This window comes from Phocoena sinus, chromosome 19, assembly GCF_008692025.1.
Source record: "Phocoena sinus isolate mPhoSin1 chromosome 19, mPhoSin1.pri, whole genome shotgun sequence".
NCBI lineage: Eukaryota > Metazoa > Chordata > Mammalia > Artiodactyla > Phocoenidae > Phocoena > Phocoena sinus.
In genome coordinates, this window is record NC_045781.1 from 14,894,329 (window position 1) to 14,914,794 (window position 20,466).

Here is a 20,466-nt window from a genome sequence, read left to right on the forward strand (position 1 = left end):
CTGCTTTTAGCCTTTTCCCTTTCTCATCTTTCACAGATACGGATGCTCCAGAGAGATGCATCCTTATCATTATTTTAGAAACTAGAAAAGTGAGGTTTACATGGTACTACCCCACTAAGTTCACAATGCCACCCAAACTCACAAACCTGGAACCATACAGGTTGCAACTCTACAACCCTCTCACATTCCCTCACAACCTTTGTCACCCACCGGAGAACCCGCCCGTTTCCTTCTGTACCCCTGCCCCCATCCACAGAAGCTTTGAACACTGCACGTCACAGGAGGCGATTCCTCCCCTTCAGTTTCCCCAGCCCGGTAGTAGGCTCCACAAAACCTCCCTTGCAGCCTCCCCGACCGGATTCTAAACCCAGAAACCCAGGTCCCGCAACAAGATCTGCGCTTCGCAGAGCCAAAACCAAACTCACCAGCAGACAAAGACGACGAAGGCGAGCCGGAAAGCCTGCGCCTGCGCACTCCAGGCTGGCGAGCATTCCCAGAGGTCTCCTGGGTTCCACCAAGCCTGGGCTCAGTACCGGGCAGAAGCAGTTGATGTTGGCCGGTTGTCCATTTTTTTTTTGACTGTGGACTACATTTCCCAGAAGTTTCCGTGGTTCGAGTCGGCTTTTCGAGTCAGCTTTCGTGCTTTCTCAGCTCCACCATAGTTTGTGGGACTGTCTACCTGGTTGGGGGAGTAGTGTACGTAGGCCGAGCCTCAGGACTTAGGTAACACTCTACCTTTGCTAACTACCTCTGGAAGAGGGCAGTGGTGTGCCCTGGGTTATAATAAGCTCAGTTGAAGCACGCCAGGGTGACTCCAACTAGGAGCCACGGTGCAAGGCTACGCCAGGAGCGCCAGAAGACTCCGGGGCGCGATTCGAGGCTGGGGTGGAGTAGGGGTGAGGCAGGGAGTGATTGTGGGGATCTCTGGCAGGGCTCAAGCCCAGCGCCATCTTGTCCCTCGCGAGTGCGGCTCTGAACTACATTTCCCAGAGGCCGCCGCGTTCTCCGGCCGGCGGCTCTGAGCAGAGCTGTACGCGAGCCGGGTGTTAGTCTCTGAACTGTTGGCTGACGCCGCGCACGGCAGATTGGAGGTGAAACGTCCAGAGCTCGGGGCGGGGGTGGAGACTGAGTATTAAGTCTGTTCAGGCGGAACGGACGGGGTTGGGGAGGGGAGTGTCGGTTACGAAATTGTGTGTGGCTATGTGTCCCAGTGATGTGTGTGTTATTCTGACTGTGTGTGATACCGTGTGTGTGTAGCTTTCTGTGGATGAATCTCCGTGGTATGATTGTTAATATGTGGCCGTGTGTAATACTGTGTGCTGGTGTGGGCTACCTGTGACTGTGTGCCCCTGTGGTGGGTGTGTGGATTGTTTCTGTGGGATCGTGTATTCCTCTTCTGTGCAGGCATAGGGAGCTTTGTTATTGTGCCTCTGTGACTGCGCCCTAGTGGGGATTGTGACTGTGTAGCACTCTGTGCGGAAGGAAGGGGGAGTCTGAGACTGAGGCTGTTAACTTTGTGTCTACTGGTGGGTGTGTGACTATGCAGCACTGGATGTGTGAATTTGGGGAGACTGTGTCAGTTACTGTGTCACATGTAGTCATGTATGAGACACAGGATGGCTCTGCCCCTGTAAAAATCCTGATTATTCTGTATGACGTTGAGGTTGAGATGGAAGCCCGGGTCTCCTCTGATAGCCTTCCCCTGGTCAGGGAGGGGCAAGTGAGCAAGGTGACCTTGTCATCTGGACCTCAAGAAAGGTTTGTTGTCTCCTTGCCCCATCTCTGTTAGCGGGCTCAATGGGTCTGTCCCTTGTGGTGCATAGCCAGTGCACACATCAAGTACTTTTGAGTAAAGCAGAGGCATTTATTACTTGTGACAAGTAAGGAGACAGAGAGCTAGCTCTCAAAGTACTGTCTCTCCAAAGCTGGACGGGGAAGTTTTAAACCTGGGGGGCATGCATAGTCCTGAAAGGGCAGGCATGGTAAAGAGATAGAGGTTACTCTAGGTTACCAAAAACTGCAAGCAAACAGGTGTTTTGGTTGTTTGTTTGCACTCTAACCTTTTTGAAACATCTGGCTTTGGAGCTTTCTGCAATTTAACAGTTTCTGCAAAACAAAGCACACTTTGGTGTGCTTTAACCCCATCCTTTCCCTACTGCTGCTTAGCTAACATATCCTTCTCCAAGAGAGACCTCCAAGGAGGAGAAAATAATGGTTGTGACATCTAAAAGTCGTACATAAGGTGGCTTGGTATTTTCTCTTTGTTTGTAAAATGCTTTATTTTTTCAGGAGGTGATTTTTTTTCTTTCTTGGCTAACTCCTAACAAAGACCCATGAAGTAAACTGGAACCTACTGTTTCTCTTTGGAAATATCTTCCTTGCATTTGTAATTTAAAAAATTAATATGTATTCTGAGTATTCTGATTTTACATATGTACATATATGTAACCATGTAGATACATATATGTACACACGTATATATATACACATGTGTATACATATATATTTTTTAAATACTTTCATTTAAATGATGTTGTAACTTCCCACATAATTGAAAGTTATTTGAGAATATTTTTAATATTGGACAGTGTTGTTTTTTCATGTGTGACTAACCCAGTATCCATTCTCTCCTTTATTGCTATAAAAATCCGGATTTTTGTTTGAAGGGGCAGTGTGCTCAGCTTAACAAAAAACAAATAGGAAGGGAATTCCCTGGTGGTCCAGTGGTTAGGACTCCCACGCTTCCACTGCAGGGGGTATGGGTTCGATCCGTGGTCAGGGAACTAAGATCCTGCAAGCTGCACAGCATGGCCAAAAACAAACAAACAAAACACATGTTTTAGTTTCCCTTATAGTTGTAAACAAAAGCTGTTAGATTGGATTTCTTAGTTCTTTAAAGGGGTGGGGATGGGGCAGGCTCAGTATGTATGTATTCTTTTGGCCTTCCTCCTTTCTCCTTCCTGCCTGGAAAGTGGATATAGAGCTGCATATGGAGCAGCCATCTTATAACCATGTACTTACTAGGAAAGGAAGCATAAGAAAATTTACCGTATTATATTAAATGAAAATAGAGGATTTTAAATGGTATATATTGTATGAAAGTTTTTGGTAAACAAAACAAATTTACCTATAGGTGCATGAAATGTATAGTAGCATTTTAATTCTTTTCATTTTAATGTGGACTGAAAAACACACGTGAGAACTGTGAGTTTCAGTTTTATTTGGGGACTTACTGAGCACTATACCTTGGGAGACAACCTCTCAAATAGCTCTGAGAAATTACCCTGAAGAGGTGAAGGGGTACACGCAGTTAAGGATACATCTCGGTAGAAGGTTACTGCCAGTCATGAGGAACAAATATCTCAAGTAATGATTTTAGTGCTTTTCTAAGTTTGGGAAGATGCAAGAATCCAAGTTCATTTAAAAATTCTCCTGAAATAATTCTAACTATCTAAAGGCCCATTTTTGCAGAGCACAGAGTGACTCATCCTGAATTCCTTTCAGGATGTAAGTCAGTGACTATAGTGGCTAATGGCTTGATTCTTGTAGAACTGGATGGTGTACAACATTTTTTGTTTTACAGTTTCCCCCTTTTGGTCATAAGTTCAACCAAGGTTTGGGAGGCATTTTGTGACCAATTTGTCCCATGGTGCTAGGAAGGCTCATTCCTAGGTATGGCGAGGATTTCATTGATGGGCCGCTCAGTGTGCTGTTACTGGACTAGGCATTGTTAATGGTAGTCATAAAAGTTTCTGTACCATCTGTCTTACTAGTCTGTTATGGTCTAGGAAATGATTCCCTCTTGCTGCTTCTTCCCATATCTAGGGTTACACTACTACAATCATTTTGACCTTATATGTATATGTAAAACTATATTTAGTTAATTGTTTCAGGTTGCTTAGTCATCATTATCTTTATTGGAGGCTCAGTCACATTTGGTAATGCAAAAAACAATAATTTTATAAAATATGCAGAATATAAGTAATACAGCTAGTAGCATTGATAAGATCATAAGTAAGAATTTAAACCAAGAGCTTCCATTAGGTGTGGCCCAGTATATCCCCAGTCATCTGACCCAGTGTGTTCCTTACCAATCGCTATCTTTAACGGTAATGATATATAAGCATTGTTCATAAGGCACTCAGCCCAATTTCCTAGTGTTATTAGGCTGGTTATCTGTAGTATGATTTAATTGTTCCCAGCAAACAAATTGTTCCCTTAAACTTAAACAACAACCATAGCCTGGTATTAGCCATATAAAACCATCCCATGACTGAGGGAGGGTCCCTCCTAATAATCAGGAGTATATATTCTTTCACTGAAATTAGCTCATTTCTCTGAGCTTGAGTAACTTTAAAATTCATATTTATGTCCAGGGTCAGAGCAAGTATGATTGGTTGGCCAACTGAGGGGGTCCCATCTAGTAATATCAATAGTGGCCCGAAGAGAACTATAACTTCTTTCTTCTATAATAAATTTCCTAAGGACTATCCAATCATTGCCTTGGAGAGGAGAAATCCCCCAAGGTAACCCAAAAGTACTGGACATAAGTAATTGACCATAAGCCCAACAACAGGATTAAGTTTTAAACTCTGTGTAGAATTTTGCCTGTAATTGAAAACATTTGATTCATATGCAGAAGTCCAAGAGATCAAGAGAACACTATAAATAATCATACAAGTCAGGTCTAGCATCTTGGGATAGCTATTTCTGATGTTGTCTTCTTGTCCTGGTGTGCCATTTCCTCTCTGTTTGAGCATTGTTTTAAGGTGAGTTTGAGGTCAGCAGTCCTCTATATAGACCAGTACAGTGTAGGGGCCCATTTTAAGTGGGAAATATGATTCTAACAGTGAATTTCTTCACTTTTGCTGCACATCAACTAGTTTAAGGGTCCTTTCATCTAGGTTGGAGACAGTCCTTTAAATCAGGGGTTCCCAACTCCTGGGCTGCGGACCTGTACTGGTCCGTGGCCTGTTAGGAACCGGGCCGCACAGCAGGAGGTGAGCGGCTGGCGGGTGAGTAAAGCTTCATCTGCTGCTCCCCATTGCTCCCCACTGCTCTCATTACTGCCTGAACCATCCCCCTCCCCGCTTCCACCCCATCCGTGGAAAAACTGTCTTCCACAAAACCAGTGCCTGGTGCCAAAAGGGTTAGGGACTGCTGCTTTAAATGATGTTTCTTCATATGTATATAATCTCCTGGTTGTAGGTCACAGGGCATCTGATCTTCATCTAAAGATAGACTACTGTGATAAGCTTCAGAAACAAACCTAGAATGTCTTTTAATAATTCAATTAAACTTCTGTAATAACACAACGTAGTAACAAGGAGTCATCCAGGAAGTGAGTCTTAGGTAGTAAACACAAACCCTCAGAAGCAATTAACAACACTAGAACTTAACATACATAAAGTAATATCACTAAACCATAATTTTTCTCTCTAAAATTATCCTGATTTCTACCAAAGATAGTCAAATTAAGACTAATTGTTTGCAAAATAAGTTTGGTTTCAATAAACTTAGCCTGATTATTCACATAAGTGTAATTTATCCTACAGGCTCTTTTAAATTGGCTGTGCTGGAACTTTTTATAAGGAATCTCAGATTGAACTTTTAAAAGGCCTCTTAAGGCCAGGAAAGCCCTGCCAAGGACTTGCCACCTGTGATGGGTATAGATTTGGATGAATTCCTCCCTTCTCAAGGTCCCCAAAATAACTCAAAATTCCTGTACCGTCAGGAAGTGGCCTTCCTTATTTACCTGGTAAGGCTGCTGGGAACCTAGGAGTTTCCAATTTCTGGAGGGATCAGGTAGAAAAGATAAATGTTTCTACTCTGCTTACAAAAGTATAGTTTACCAAATTGCTGTCAGTTATAATTAGCTTAAGGGGGAGGGTTTCCTTATATCTGGAAAACAAAGATTAAAAACCAGTAATATTTCAGACAAAAAAGTCATAAAAACTATTATTCAGCCCTATGTAGCTAAGTCTTGTTGATCTTGCTCTTTTTTAACAGTTTTATGAAGCCATAAGGGTTTCCATTAGAATTCTTTAATTTCTTACCCAGTTCAGTGGTATGATGTAAAAATTATCAGAAACCTGTACGGGTCAAAAGGTCCTTTCTATGAATCTTCTTGAAGATGAAGCATTTTTATAAAAGCATCAGAGTACAATAACTGCCTATAAATGACAAAAGACTTAAAAACGCATGGTCAAAGATCTGATTACAATGCAGTTGGCAAAGAAACTTGGTTACTTCTGTAACATAGAACAATTAAAGATAACAACTAGAGTTATGACTGATAACATTATACTAGAACATACCAGACTTTTAGGAATTCCATGTAATTTCTAGAATAGCTGTATTAATAACATTTATCCATACAGTATATCCTAAGAGGGTTTATCACCATTCATTTGATAATGCTTCCCATGTTCTTTAATATACCAAATAAGCCTAATTAGTTTAATATCTTTCTCTGATAAGGAGAGAAAACAAATCTCTTGAGATGTTCCAGGGGACCTCTGGAAAATGTCAAGTTTATTTCAGGTCAATAACACTTCATTTAGAAGTTGATTTTTGGAAAGTTTGTCAAAAACATCAAATAGGATTATAGGTGCTGTGAAACAATACTTTTTCACTTAACTAAAGTGACAATAAAAGATTTCAAAGGCAAATACAGATAGTTACAACAGATTACTTAAAAGGTAAAGAAACTTTTATAATCTGTTATTAAGCAGATCATTATTCCAGGAAAACTTTGTCCTCTTAACAGAGAGGGAAACAAATTCTAGTTTTGCACCACCTTACCTTTAATATTAAAATTCATTTACTCAATTAAATTTATTCTAATCTTAGTCCTGATCACACATTAAACTCTTTGCCCAGGGTTTCTTTTCCATTACTTTCTATAATTTCCTTTTTATCTCCAGATTTTGTCCATTTCTCTTCTATCTGACCTCTCTTTCAGACAAAATTTCTTTTCCCTTAACAAAATGTATTTCAATACCTTCTTTTTCCTTGCATACAAGGATGTTTCCTAATTAACTTTTTAAAAATTTATTTTTGGCTGTTGGGTCTTCGTTGCTGCGTGTGGGCTTTCTCTAGTTGCGGCGAGTGGGGGCAACTCTTTGGTGCGGTGTGCGGGCTTCTCATTGCGGTGGCTTCTCTTGTTGCAGAGCACGGGCTCTAGGCGCATGGGCTTCAGTAGTTGCAGCACATGGGCTCAGTAGTTGTGGCATGTGGGCTGTAGAGCGCAGGCTCAGTAGTTGTGGCTCATGGGCTTAGTTGCTCCATGGCATGTGGGATCTTCCCGGACCAGGGTTCGAACCCATGTCCCCTGCATTGGCAGGAGGATTCTTAACCACTGTGCCACCAGGGAAGCCCCAGAAGTTTTAAATTTTAATGACATCTGACTTATCAAGTTTTATTTTTCAGGGACCATACTTTTGGTGTTTCTAGGAAAAATCATTACCAAACTCAAAGTCACCTAGATTTTCTCCCATGTTATCTTCTAGAAGTTTTTGTGTTTTTGTTTTTGTTTTTTTTAGTTTTACACTGTAAAGTTAGGCCCATGATTTATTTTGAATTTTTTTTTAAGTCATAAAGCCTGGTCCAGATGCATTTTCTTAATGTGGCTATCAAGTTGTTCTAGCAGTATTTGTTGATTGTTAAATTTCTCCGTTGATTTGTCTTTGCTGTCTTGTCAAAAATCAGTTGGCTCTATTAGTTTGGATCTATTTCTGAGCTCTCTATTATATTCCATTTATCTACTTGTCTGTTCTTTTGCCAGTACACACTGTCTTGATTACCGTGTCTTTATAGTAAATCTTGAAGTTGATAGTGTTAGTCCTCCAACTTCTTCATCTTCAGTATTGTTTGACTATTCTGGATCCTTTGTCTTTTCATATAATCTTTAGAATCAGTTTGTCAATATCTACAAAATAACTTGTAATTTTAGTATAGCATTGACTCTATAGGTCAAGTTTGGAATACCTGTCATATTAACAATATTGGGTTATGAACATAGAATTTTTTTAATATTTATGAACTTAGAATATTAATTTATTTAGTTCTTTGATTTCTTTCATCAGCGTTTTCTAGTTCTTCTCATATATCTCTTGTACATATTTTGTTAGATTTATTCCTCAGTACTTTTTTGGTTCTAATGTAAATAATTATGTGTTTTTAATTTCAAATTCCTATTTTTCATTGCTGGTGTATAGGAAAGTACTTGACTTTTGTACATTAACATTATGTTTTGCAACCTTGGCTATAATCACTTATTAGTCCCATGAGTTTTTTGAGCATCCTTCAGGATTTTTACACATTCAACCATGTCATCTGCAGATAGCTTTATTTCTTACTTCCCAATCTGTATACGGTTTCTTTTTCTTGTTGCATTGGATAAGACTTCCAGTACAATACTGAATGAGTGGTGAGAGCAGATATCCTTCCCTTGTTCCTGCTTTTAGAGGGAAAGCCTTTATTTCCTCACCATTAAATATGATGTTACCTGTTAGTTTTTGGTAGATGTTCTTATCAAATTGAAGAAGTTTCCTCTATTTCCAGTTTCCTGAGAGGGTTTTAATAATGAATGAGTATGGAATCTTTTCATATGCTTTTTCTGCATCTATTGATATGATCATATGATTTTTCTTCTTTAGCCTGTTGATATGATAAATTACTTGATTTTGAAATGTTGAGCCAGTCTTGCATGCATGGGAGAAATCCCACTTGACTGTGGTATGTAATTACTTTTCTACATTTGTTGGATTTGATTTTCTAATAATTTGTTGAGGATGTTTGCTTTTATATTCATGAGAGATATTGGTATGTAATTTTCCTTCCTTACAATGTCTTTATCTGATTTTGGTATTAGGGTAATGACAACCTCATAGAATGAGTTAGGACATCATTCTATTTTCTGGAATAGATCACAGATAATTAGTATTTCTACCTTAGACATTTGGTAGAATTCACCAGTGAAATCATCTGTGCCTGATGCTTTCTGTTTTGAAGGTTGTTATTCATTTCCTCTAACAAATATGGACATATTCAGATTATCCATTTTTTTTGTGTGTCTTTTGGTAGATTTTGTCTTTTTTGGGATTTGTTTTGTAAGTCATCTAATTTGCTGGGATACAGGTATTCATAGCATTTCCTTATTATACTTTATATTTCTGTGAGGTTGGTAGTTAAGCCCTCTTTTTCATTCTGGATTTTAGTACCTTCTCCCTTTTTATTTTCATGGTGGTTTTAGCCAAATATTTGTCATTTTGTTGATCTTTTACTTGATTAAAAATTTTTTTTTGACTGTGCCATGCGGCATGTGGGATCTTAGTTCCCCAGCCAGGGATCAAACCCACGCCCCTTGCACAGAGTCTAAACCACTGGATCACCAGGGAAGTCCCTTGTTGATCTTTTAAAGAAACAAATTTTGGTTTCATTTATATATTTTTTCTATTATCTCTTCCATTTATTTGTCATCTATTCCTTATTATTTCCTTCCTCTTCTTGTTTTAGGTTTTCCCCCCTAGCTTCTTAAGCTGCAAAATTAGGTTACTGATTTGAGATTTCTTTTTCTTTTTTAAAATATAAGCATTTACAGCTATAAATTTACCTCTGTGTGCTGCTTTATATGCATCTCATTAGGTTCATTTTCATCTGAAAATATTTTTCTAATTTTCCTTATTTTTTGTTTGACCCTTAGGGTTAATTAGTAATGTGTTTAATTTCCAAATATCTGTGAATTTTTCAAATTTCTTGGATTTCTAATTTAATATCATGTGACTGAAGGATATACTTTGTATGACTTTAATCCTTTTAAATTTATTAAGATTTGTTTCATGTCTCAGTGTGTTTTATCCTGGAGAATGTTTTATATGTATATGCTTGAGAACAATGTGTATTTTGCTCTTATGGGGTGGAGTTTCTATTGATGCCTATTATCTAAGCGATTCATAGTTTGTTCAAGTCTTCTATTTTCTTGTTGACCATCTACCTAGTTGTTCTAGCTGATATTGAAACTGACTTTGAAGGCTCTACCTATTGTGAAATTGTCAATTTTTGCTTCATGTATTTTGGAGCTCTGTTTTTATGTGCATTCCATGTTTATTTGGGCATTTTTATATAGTAACTTTAAAATCCTTATAATTCCAACATCTTTGTCATCTTGGTTTGTTTTGGTCTTTTTTCATTCAAGTTGAATATTCTTTGTTCTTGCTAGGATGAGTAAGTTTTGACTGTACCCCAATGATTTGGGTTATAATCTTATGACACTCTGGTTCCTATGTAAATCTTGTTACTTGTTGATAAGCAGGAATTTAGTCATGGCTCTCTTTACACACATAGTATTTGGAGCCCCCACTGGCTGGAAAGGGAAAGGACCTTTGTTACTGCTTCATTGGAGTGATAATTCACATATTGCCCCTGTAAATGTCTGTCAGTGCCAAGTCGCAACAGTAGTCAATGCCCCAGTTGTACTTACACACTCTCAATGCATCTGCCAGCCAGGAAATGAGGTGTGCTTCATGGTTCTTGGGCTAGGTTGGCAGTCAATGCTCTAATCACATACATGATCTTTATAGATGCCCATTATTGATGGGCCAGGATGGCAGTCAGGTCTCTGCTCACACACACAGCGCCTGCATATGCCCATTGCTTGGGAGAAAAAGCATTACTGCTGGGCTGGGATCTTAGGCTGTGCACACACAAGGCCTCTGCAGATGCTTACTGGCAAGAAGGGAGGATGGTGCTGCTAGCTGTTGTGCATAGTAGTGTGAAGGATTGGCATTTTTAAAGTGTTCAGCTAATGCAGAGTTGGCATTGTCAATAGGGTATTGTTCTGCAGGGCAGCAACCTTCTCAGCCCTTTGGATAGGAAAAGCAAGCATACCTTGGGTGTTTTATTTTTTTGTTATTGTTTGGTGTTTTGGTAGTTGTTTGCACCTGGTGGTATTTCTAATTTCAAGTCTCTGGTGCTCAGATAGGAATATATGGGGAGACAAAAACAACAAAACACCCAGTCTTCTGCCAGGGAACTCACCACTGGGCTGGGTTGTTATTCGAATCCCAATGTCAATAGATTTGGCCTTCATTACTCCAACTTTCAGATTCTTCTTAAGTTTATTTCATGTATTTTTTCCATGGATTTTAAGTCTAATAAGTGGAGAGTAATAGGGCAAAGTGTGTTTACTCCATCATGTCCAGAGGTATGGTTTCTTATCTTTGCTCTTTTGCACATACAGGATATTTCTCCCCCTCCCTGCTTCTAAGATTTTCTCTTTGGCATGGATTTTAATCAATTTCGTTATGATTCCCTTGGAGTAATACCCCCTGTTCCCCATGTTTCTTGTGATTGGGATAGGTTGAACTTCATGGACCTGTGGGTTTATAATTTTCATGAAATTTGGAAAGTTTTCAGCCATTATTTTAATTAATTAATTTATTTTTGGCCACATTGGGTCTTCGTTGCTGTGCGCAGGCTTTCTCTAGTTGTGGTGACTGGGGGCTGCTCTTCACTGTGGTGCACGAACTTCTCATTGCAGTGGCTTCTAGTTTCAGAGCATGGGCTCTAGGGTGCATGAGCTTCAGTAGTTATTGGCATGCGGGCTCAGTAGTTGGGGCTCACAGGTTCCAAAGCGCAGGCTCAGTAGTTCTAGTGCGTGGGCTTAGTTGCTCCACAGCATGTGGGATCTTCCCAGACCAGGGCTTGAACCCGTCTCTCCTGCATTGGCAGGTGGATTCTTAACCACTGCACCACCAGGGAAGTCCCTTAGCCATTATTTCTTCAATTATTTTTCGGCCCCTGCCCATTCTTTTTCCTCTTTTCTAGGGATCTCAATTACACATAATTAGGCTAGTTGAAGTTGTCATACAGCTCTCTGATACTCTTATTTTCTCAGTCTGTTTTTCTCTGTTTCAATTTATATAGTTTTTATTGCTATGTCTTCCAGTCTACTAATGCTTGCTTTTGCAATGTTTAATCTATTAATCCTAGCACCTGTATTTTTATGTCTCAGACATTGTTGTTTTTACCTCTAGATTTGCTTGGGTCTTTTAAATATTTTCGACATTGGTACTTAACATGATCAATCTCTCTTCCTTGTTGGATATGTAGAATATAGTTATGACTTTTGTATTGTCAGTATCTATTATTAAATACAAGATCTATTTTTGTCATTTCTAGTTCTGGTTGTGTTTCTATTGATTTTTTGCATTATAGTCATGTATGCCTGCTTATTTACACTTCTGGTAAAATTTATTTGCTACAGACATTATGAAAGTTACCTTCAATGTGCTTGGTATTTTTGCATTTCTATAAATATACTCAAACTTTGTTCTGTAATATACTTATGTTACCTGGAAACAATTTGTTCAAGATTTGCTTTAAGCTCTGCTAGGTGGGACTAGGAAAGCCTTAATCTAGTGCTAACTCGCCTATCTACTGAGGCAATAGCTTTTTGAGTAATCTAACCAGTGCCCTATAAATTATGAGGTTTACCACTCTTGCTGGTGGGGACACAAACTATTCCTGGCTCTGTGTGAGCTCCAAGGATTACCTGTGCTCTTAAGCATTTCTTTTGTTGGCCTCAGGTGGTTTCCTTGATCCCATGCACTGATGAGAACTTGGCTCAATACTCTGCCCTGCAGACTCTAGCCATCACTGCCTCCCTGGACTCTCAGCTCCATCTTGTCTACTTAGGGAGATTACAAAGCTCCCCTTGTATTCCCCCTCACAGTGCTGAAGTGTGGAAATGCTCTCTAGGCAGTAGGCTGGGTCAGGTGTGTGGATCACATTTGTTTATACTTTCTTAGGCATTACCATTGTGTTGCCTGGTGTCCAATGTCTGAAAACCTTTATTTCTCATATTTTATCTAGTGTTTTGTTATTTTAGGCAGGAAGGTAAATCCTGCCTCTATTATTCCCATTTTGACTGGAAACAGAGTATTAAAAAAATAAATTCTATTCTTAAGAATTGAAAGAAGAAAAAAAAAAAAACAAAGAATTGCAAGAGGAACTACAGAGCTTCCATATGCCCTTCTCCGAGTTTGCCTAATACTAACATTTTACACTACTGTAGTATAATGATCAAGACCAGGACATTAACATTGGGAACAATACTATCATCAAATGACAGGTTTGATTGAATTTCATCAAGTTTTCTCTACTAATGTTCCAAAAATTGAATCCACAATCCGGCATTGTATTTAGTTCCCTTGCCTTTTATGACCTAGAAAAGTTATGAACTTTTGGAGTATTGGGCAAGTTATTTTACAAAAGGGTATTCATTTTGGGTCTGCCTGCAGTTCCTTCATTATTAGAACATAGTTACGCATGTTTTGGTGAGAATACTACCCAAGTGTTTGCCCTTCTTAGTGCATCACCTTGATGCCAGTGTCTCACTGTTGGTGATTATTTGGTTAAAGGGGTGTGTGCAATGTTTTATTTTTGTAATTACTTGGGAGAGATACTTTGAAACAATTCTAATATTCCATTTTTTCCTTATACTTTCACTTTCAACTTTTACCATCCATCAATGGATTTTGTATGTAATTACCACTATTATTATGGTGATTTCCTATTTCCCTCATTCCCTTTACATATATTAATTAGAATTCTTCACCATTAAATTGAACCAGAATCCTTTCCTTGCAGTGGCTAATTTTATGGTTCAGGACAGCAATAAACAGGATAGGTCTGGAACATCCCTTTGTATTTGGGGAAAGAACCCAAAGCTTCCAAGTAGGCTAGGGAAAATGTGGAAAGGATAAAGGAACAAATGCAAATAGAAAGGAATAAATTTTTTTTTTTTTTTTTTAGGAATAAATTTTATCAATTTGATCACCAAGAAAAAGTACCAGAAAAAGTACCAAATGTTACATTTTGGTTTATCAGATTAGCAGTCTGTGAAATGACAGGAGTTCATAACAAAATTCAAAGAAAAATGTTAATGTAATGTGACCAAAATAATGTAATGTGAACAAAATGTAGCTGTAATTACAAATAAGGGAGACAATAAGGATGTGTTGTATTTTTTTTTCATTTATTAATGATTCAAAAAATAAGTGTCAAGCCACATGGTTATTTTATTTCTGTCATTAATTTTAAGTCCGTATATAAGGTTTGGATAGTTCATTGTTTTAATTTGTTCGAGCAAGCAAAAAACATTAAAAACATACAAAGAAGTGTAGGGCAAGTAGCTCTGAAGTACTGTGCAAGAAGAGGGAAATTAATCAGCATTGATGGTAACTCAGAATAACCAGGTAGAGTAGGATATAAGAGCAAATCAGCAGTGTGGTCACATGACAGCTCAGTAAATAGAGTGAGCTATTAATAACAACATTAATAATTATAATACAATTGAACTATTTCAAAGATATGAAATAGCAAGTATCCTAATACGGGTAACAACAGAGACCCATTCTTTTACTCTGTAGGACATGAATGATCTATCAGTTACATACTTTTAATAACTGCTAACTTAAGTAAATTACTAATAAGGAATATGTAAAGAAAACATAGCTCAGTATACCCAATGAGAAAACCTTACTACTGCTGATCATGCAAAACTGGGCAAGATACCAATCTCAAAAATTAAAATCTAAAAAAAATAAAATTAAATTAAAATCTAATGAATGACAGTGATGTAAATGTATGTAAATATAACAGGTAAATTTTCTTATAAAAATTAATAACCAGTGGCTTTTGATCACTTTGATTATAGAACCAGGTCAACTGTCATAAGAAAGAGGTGATGAATAGCTAAGATTTGCAACCTTATTAACTGTCTCATTTTTTTTTTAAATTATTAATTAATTAATTAATTTTGGCTGCGTTTGGTCTTTGTTTCCGTGCGAGGGCTTCCTCTAGTTGCGGCAAGTGGGCGCCACTCTTCATCGCGGTGCGTGGGCCTCTCACTATCGCGGCCCCTCTTGTTGCGGAGCACAGGCTTCAGACGCGCAGGCTCAGTAGTTGTGGCTCACGGGCCTAGCTGCTCTGCGGCACGTGGGATCTTCCCAGACCAGGGCTTGAACCTGTGTCCCCTGCATTGGCAGGCGGATTCTCAACCACTGCGCCACCAGGGAAGCCCTAACTGTCTCATTTTTTTGTTGTCTTTTCGTTTTTTCTGGTCAGGGGAGATTGCTAAAATCAAAGGTCTACTGATTTTCCAACTGCCAAAACACAGTAAGACAACACTGAATGGAATAAAAAGGAAAATTATAAATAGATACAGAACCCAATCGAAGACATGGTAAATAGGCAGCGTTGTAAACCCTCTTAATTTTAGTGACCAGTTTATAATCATTGCAATAGCTGTAGATTTTCTCCTACTTTTAAAGTTGCCTAACAAATTTAAGAGACGTAAGATTGGGTTAGAATATTTTATGAAATATTTAAAATGCTCATTTTATTTGGATGCCTACTGGTTCTGCCTAGAGGTGAAAAGGCTCCTTAAAGGAATTGTGTTGCAAAAGGTATTTAGGGAAATCTGTTGTGTCAAAACAAAATAGAAATTCAAAAAGAATTCAAACATTTGATGACAATGGAAAAGTTAAAACATCTACCATTAAAACAAAATCAAGAGAAAACAAAACAAAACAAATCTACACAAACACCTTGCAGGACCACAAGACTTTAAAATCACATAGTGTCTGGGGGTTCTAACTCTCTGGAGAAGATAAGTATGCCATATAAAACAAGCAAAAAGTTAGAATGCAAAAGATATATTTGAGCAATATTACAAATCACTAAGCCAAAAACAATAAATAGCCAAAAACACAAAAACCAAAAGTAACTGTAAGCAAAACATCCCTGGACAAGAAACTCATATGAGGGCTGCCCTGGTGGTGCAGTGGTTGAGAGTCTGCCTGCCGATGCAAGGGACACGGGTTCGTGCCCCGGAACGGGAAGATCCCACATGCCGTGGAGCGGCTGGGCCCATGAGCCATGGCCACTGAGCCTGTGCATCCGGAGCCTGTGCTCCACAACAGAAGAGGCCACAACAGTGAGAGGACTGTGTACCGCAAAAAAAAAAAAAAAGAAAGAAACTCATATGAAAATAACTCAAATAGGGGCTTCCCTGGTGGCGCAGTGGTTGGGAATCCGCCTGCCGATGCAGGGGACGCAGGTTCGTGCCCCGTTCCGGGAGGATCCCACATGCTGCGGAGCGGCTGGGCCCGGGAGCCGTGGCCGCTGAGCCTGCGCGTCCGGAGCCTGTGCTCCGCAATGGGAGAGGCCACAGCAGTGAGTGGCCTGCGTACCGCAAAATAAATAAATAAATAAAGCTTTATTAAAAAAAAAAAAAAAATTCAAATAATTAATAATTAGGGAAATACATTTCCCATGCATTTAAGAAACGGATTGATAGGCATCATCCTACATAAACGGATATTCAGAATGTTAATTGATATAAAAAGGAGAAATATTTGGTGATATTGAACAAAGCTGAAAGTATATCTCACTTATGAATGAATAATTCTAGTTCTAGAGTGGCCATAAAGTCTGGAAATAGATTTAATTGAGGTAGAATCTCTGCGATAACTTAAATACACATATTTTTCCAATGAAACTCAGAAATAAATGGGCTTTATATATGTCTTTCATTCAAAAATCTTCTCACCAGTACAACTTGTTCAATGTCAAGTAAGTTGCCTGCCCGCTCTAAAGGCATTCCCACATTCCTTACATTCATAGGGTTTATTACTATTATGAATTCTCTGATGTTTTGTAAAGGATGAACTATGTCTAAAGGCCTTCCCACATGCCTTGCATTCATAAGGTTTCTCTCCAGTATGAATTCTCTGATGTTCAGTAAGGGCCGAACTGTGTCTAAAGGCCTTCCCACATACCTTACATTCATAAGGTTTCTCACCACTATGAATTCTCTGATGTTGAATAAGGGCTGAAGTAAGTCTAAAGAACTTTCCACACACTTTACATTCATAAGGTTTCTGACCACTGTGAATTCTCTGATGTCGAGTAAGTTCACTACCTACTCCAAAAGCTTTCCCACATTCCTTACATTTATATGGTTTCTCACCAGTATGAATTCTCTGATGTCTAGTCAGGGATGAACTGTTTCTAAATACCTTTCCACATGCTTTGCATTCATAGGGTTTCTTACCACTATGAATTCTCTGATGTCGAGCAAGTTCTCGACAGACTCCAAAAGTCTTCCCACATTCTTTACATGCATAAGGTTTCTCACCAGTATGAATTCTCTGATGTTCAATAAGCTGTGAACGAATTCTAAAGACCTTCTCACATTGTATACATTTGTATGGCTTCTCACCAGTATGAATTCTCTGATGTTCAGTTAGTTGTGAATGAAATCTAAAGTCCTTGCCACATTCCATACATTTGTAAGGTTTCTCATCAGTATGGATTTTCTGATGTCTAGTAAGTTGTGCATGCACTCTAAACGATTTCCTACAGAAAGTGCATTCATAGGGTTTCTCACCATCATGAATTCTTTGAAGTGCAGTGATTTTTTCAATTCTTCTAAAAGTCCTTCCATATTGCTTACATTTATAGCACTTCTGATCATCACAGTGTACACTATGGTCTTCACAAAAACTAAATGCATTCCCACATTCCATACATTTACAAGGTTTCATACCAGTATGAATATTAAGTTGTAGGGTATGTGGGTCATCTACTCCAAAGGTTTTCCAATATCTACTATGTTCAGAGGTTTTCTCAGTATATATTTTCTCATATTCATCAAAGTTTAAGTCACAACTAAGGACCTTCCCAAATTCCTTACAGGGCTTCTCACTACCATGAATTCTCTGATGTAATGTAAGAGATTTATGATTTTTGTAATTGGGTACTTTTTCAGAGATGATTTTCATTTGACTGAAATATCCCACTTCGGGTCTTTGCACTTCAGTCTTCCTTTTGCTTTGCCAATCATTTCTGACAATGGAGTTCTCAAGGCCAACTAATTTACTACTTTCTATTACTTCCCAATGAGAATCATTTTTTTCAATAATGTCCTTCTCTGTAGATAAAGTCTCTTTGTCACACTTGGATTCCAAGTCTGAAAGAAAGGGAAAAAAACAATTAAAAAATAGTTATAAAATGCACAGGAGAAAAACTGAAAATAATTCACAGTATAAGTGAATGATTAAAATACTGTTATGAAGTTTGAGGAAAGGTAAAGAGAACTCAGAGAATGATAAGAGTATAACATAAGGTTGTGAGGTTTGTGCTAAGAGAAATAGATTAAGTCAGTGGGTCTGAAATTTTGGTGTTGATCATCACCTAGTAAGCTTGTCAAGTACTGATGTTCATGAACTAATCCAGATAAACTGAATCAACACCTATAGATGTGGAAATTAGTCATCAGTATCTTGTAGAGATACTAAAAATACAGGTCAAAATTTGATTATTGATACATACTAACAATTTTCTGATACTTTTCTTCTTCTACAATATAATCCCAATACTTTATCATCGATAACAGGGTGCTGCTTGTAAAACAACATTTTAATCCATTATCCCCTTTCACCTAATCATTTTCACCTTCTGCATCAAACCACATTTCCTATCATTTAGAGATACCCACAAGATATTTCATTTCTCAGAAATGGAATCCTTATATACTACTTCCTTTTTGTTGTCTGGGTCTAAAAGTTACCACCCTCTGAAATTAGGTACTAGCTGACTCTAAGTAAGTTCATATCTATATCTCTATTCCAATATCTAGTTCCTTGCCCTCATACCCATTTTTCCAATTGTGTAATCTGTAATTTTCTCTGTTATCATAGTTTATTTCCTTATTAAACTCCAAAAGGACAAATAAAATCATTCTATGTGCCACTGAATAGCAAGCTCCAAGGTCATAGTAATTTATAATTACAGGAAAAGCAAATCACTGGTTGAAAGCAATGTGAGAATAAAAGCCAATATTACAAAAAGAAGTCACTGGAGAACACAATTACCAGAATAATTATATAACTATAAGAATCTCCATGCCTTTAAAACCTCACACTACACTACAGTGATTTTATATATATAAATTTATATACATGAAAATTATAATATAGTAAGTAAGATACATTCATATATATAATAGTGTTTATAAGTGATTGTTTTCCAATTGCCTCTCCACCTACGCATACTGTCTCCATCACTGCTGTTAATTTCCTCCTATGCAAAATCATGAGTTTCTTCATCCCAATAAAGATGGTGTTTTATTTACCTCTCTTCAGTAACATTTTCACTATTATTCATCTATCCTCCTGAAATCCTAGTCTATATTTAAATGTTTTCCTTCATGCTCTTTCCCAGGTATTCCTTTCCATTTTCTTATTCTCAAAGCTAACCACTGCTATACTGCCTAAAATAGTATCAGAATGTTTTAGATATTATAATAGGTATTTCCCATATTTTAAAGCTTATGCAATTCTGAGTAAACCTGTGGCTGAAAAGGAGAATTTGGTAACAGAATGATATGTAAAATGTGGTGAAGGTGGGCAAGAGTGTAAGGCACTTTGTAACAAAAGATCTCTTGGACCTAGCTGGAGATTGACAATCAGATGAGGGAACAACCTAAGGAAAATCCAAAGTGACTGAAATACATTGCATGATAAAAGGCAAAAATAATTTCTGTGACTGAATTATGTATAATTAAGGTGAAATAATGCAAACACCATTATTTGACTGAAACAATAAAATCATAAATGAATGCCAGTATCAGTAAATTAAAAGTACTTCCAATTAGAAATGAAGACACTTTCTATCAAATAACTGTTTAGTTATTGTAGAAATGTAACTGAAATTACAAAACTTTCAGGGAATGGTGGCGTTAAAAATATTGCACATTAAAAATCTATGAAACTCAATATGAATCACATAGAAAGTAAGAATTTAGACACTTATATTGATAAAACTGAAAGAATGAAAACCAATGTATACATTCCATTCAAGAAGACAGAAAAGAACAAAGTGACCTAAAGAAAAGGTGAGAGGAGAATTCAATAAATATAGAATCAGAATGTGATGAGTTAGAGAACATATAAAGAATATAATCAACAAATATAAAAAGTGAAAGAAATCAAAGATGACATAAACAGATGGAGAACTATACCATGTCCTTGGATTGGAAGAATCAATACTGTGAAAATGACTATACTACCCAAAGCAATCTACAGATTCAATGCAATCCCCGTCAAACTCCTAGTGGTATTCCTCACAGAATTAGAACAAAAAATTTTACAATTCGTATGGAAACACAAAAGACCCAAATAGCCAAAGCAATCTTGAGAAAGAAAAACGGAGTTGGAGGAATGAGGCTCCCTGACTTCAAACTATACCACAAAGCTTCAGTAATCAAGACAGTATGGTACTGGCACAAAAACAGAAAAGTAGATCAATGGAACAGGATAGAATGCCCAGAGATAAACCCACACACATATTGTCATCTAATTTACGAGAAGGGAGGCAAGAACATACAATGGAGAA

At 37.8% G+C, this 20,466-nt stretch overlaps 1 protein-coding gene across 5 annotated transcripts in view; it reads right to left on the bottom strand.

Moving 5' to 3' along the window:
• The window catches only part of ZNF260 (zinc finger protein 260), a 57,719-nt gene that overhangs the window by 15,856 nt on the left and 21,397 nt on the right, over positions 1 to 20,466 (bottom strand). For 2 of the 5 annotated variants that reach the window (XM_032614556.1, XM_032614555.1), the window contains exon 5: positions 16,280 to 18,040. In XM_032614556.1, the coding sequence (XP_032470447.1) occupies positions 16,638 to 18,040 (1,403 nt within the window). In that variant the 3' untranslated portion in view covers positions 16,280 to 16,637. Of the gene's footprint in view, positions 1 to 425; positions 764 to 16,279; positions 18,041 to 20,466 lie in introns of those variants that run through there. The other 3 variants (XM_032614559.1, XM_032614557.1, XM_032614558.1) reach the window with 3 other exon arrangements.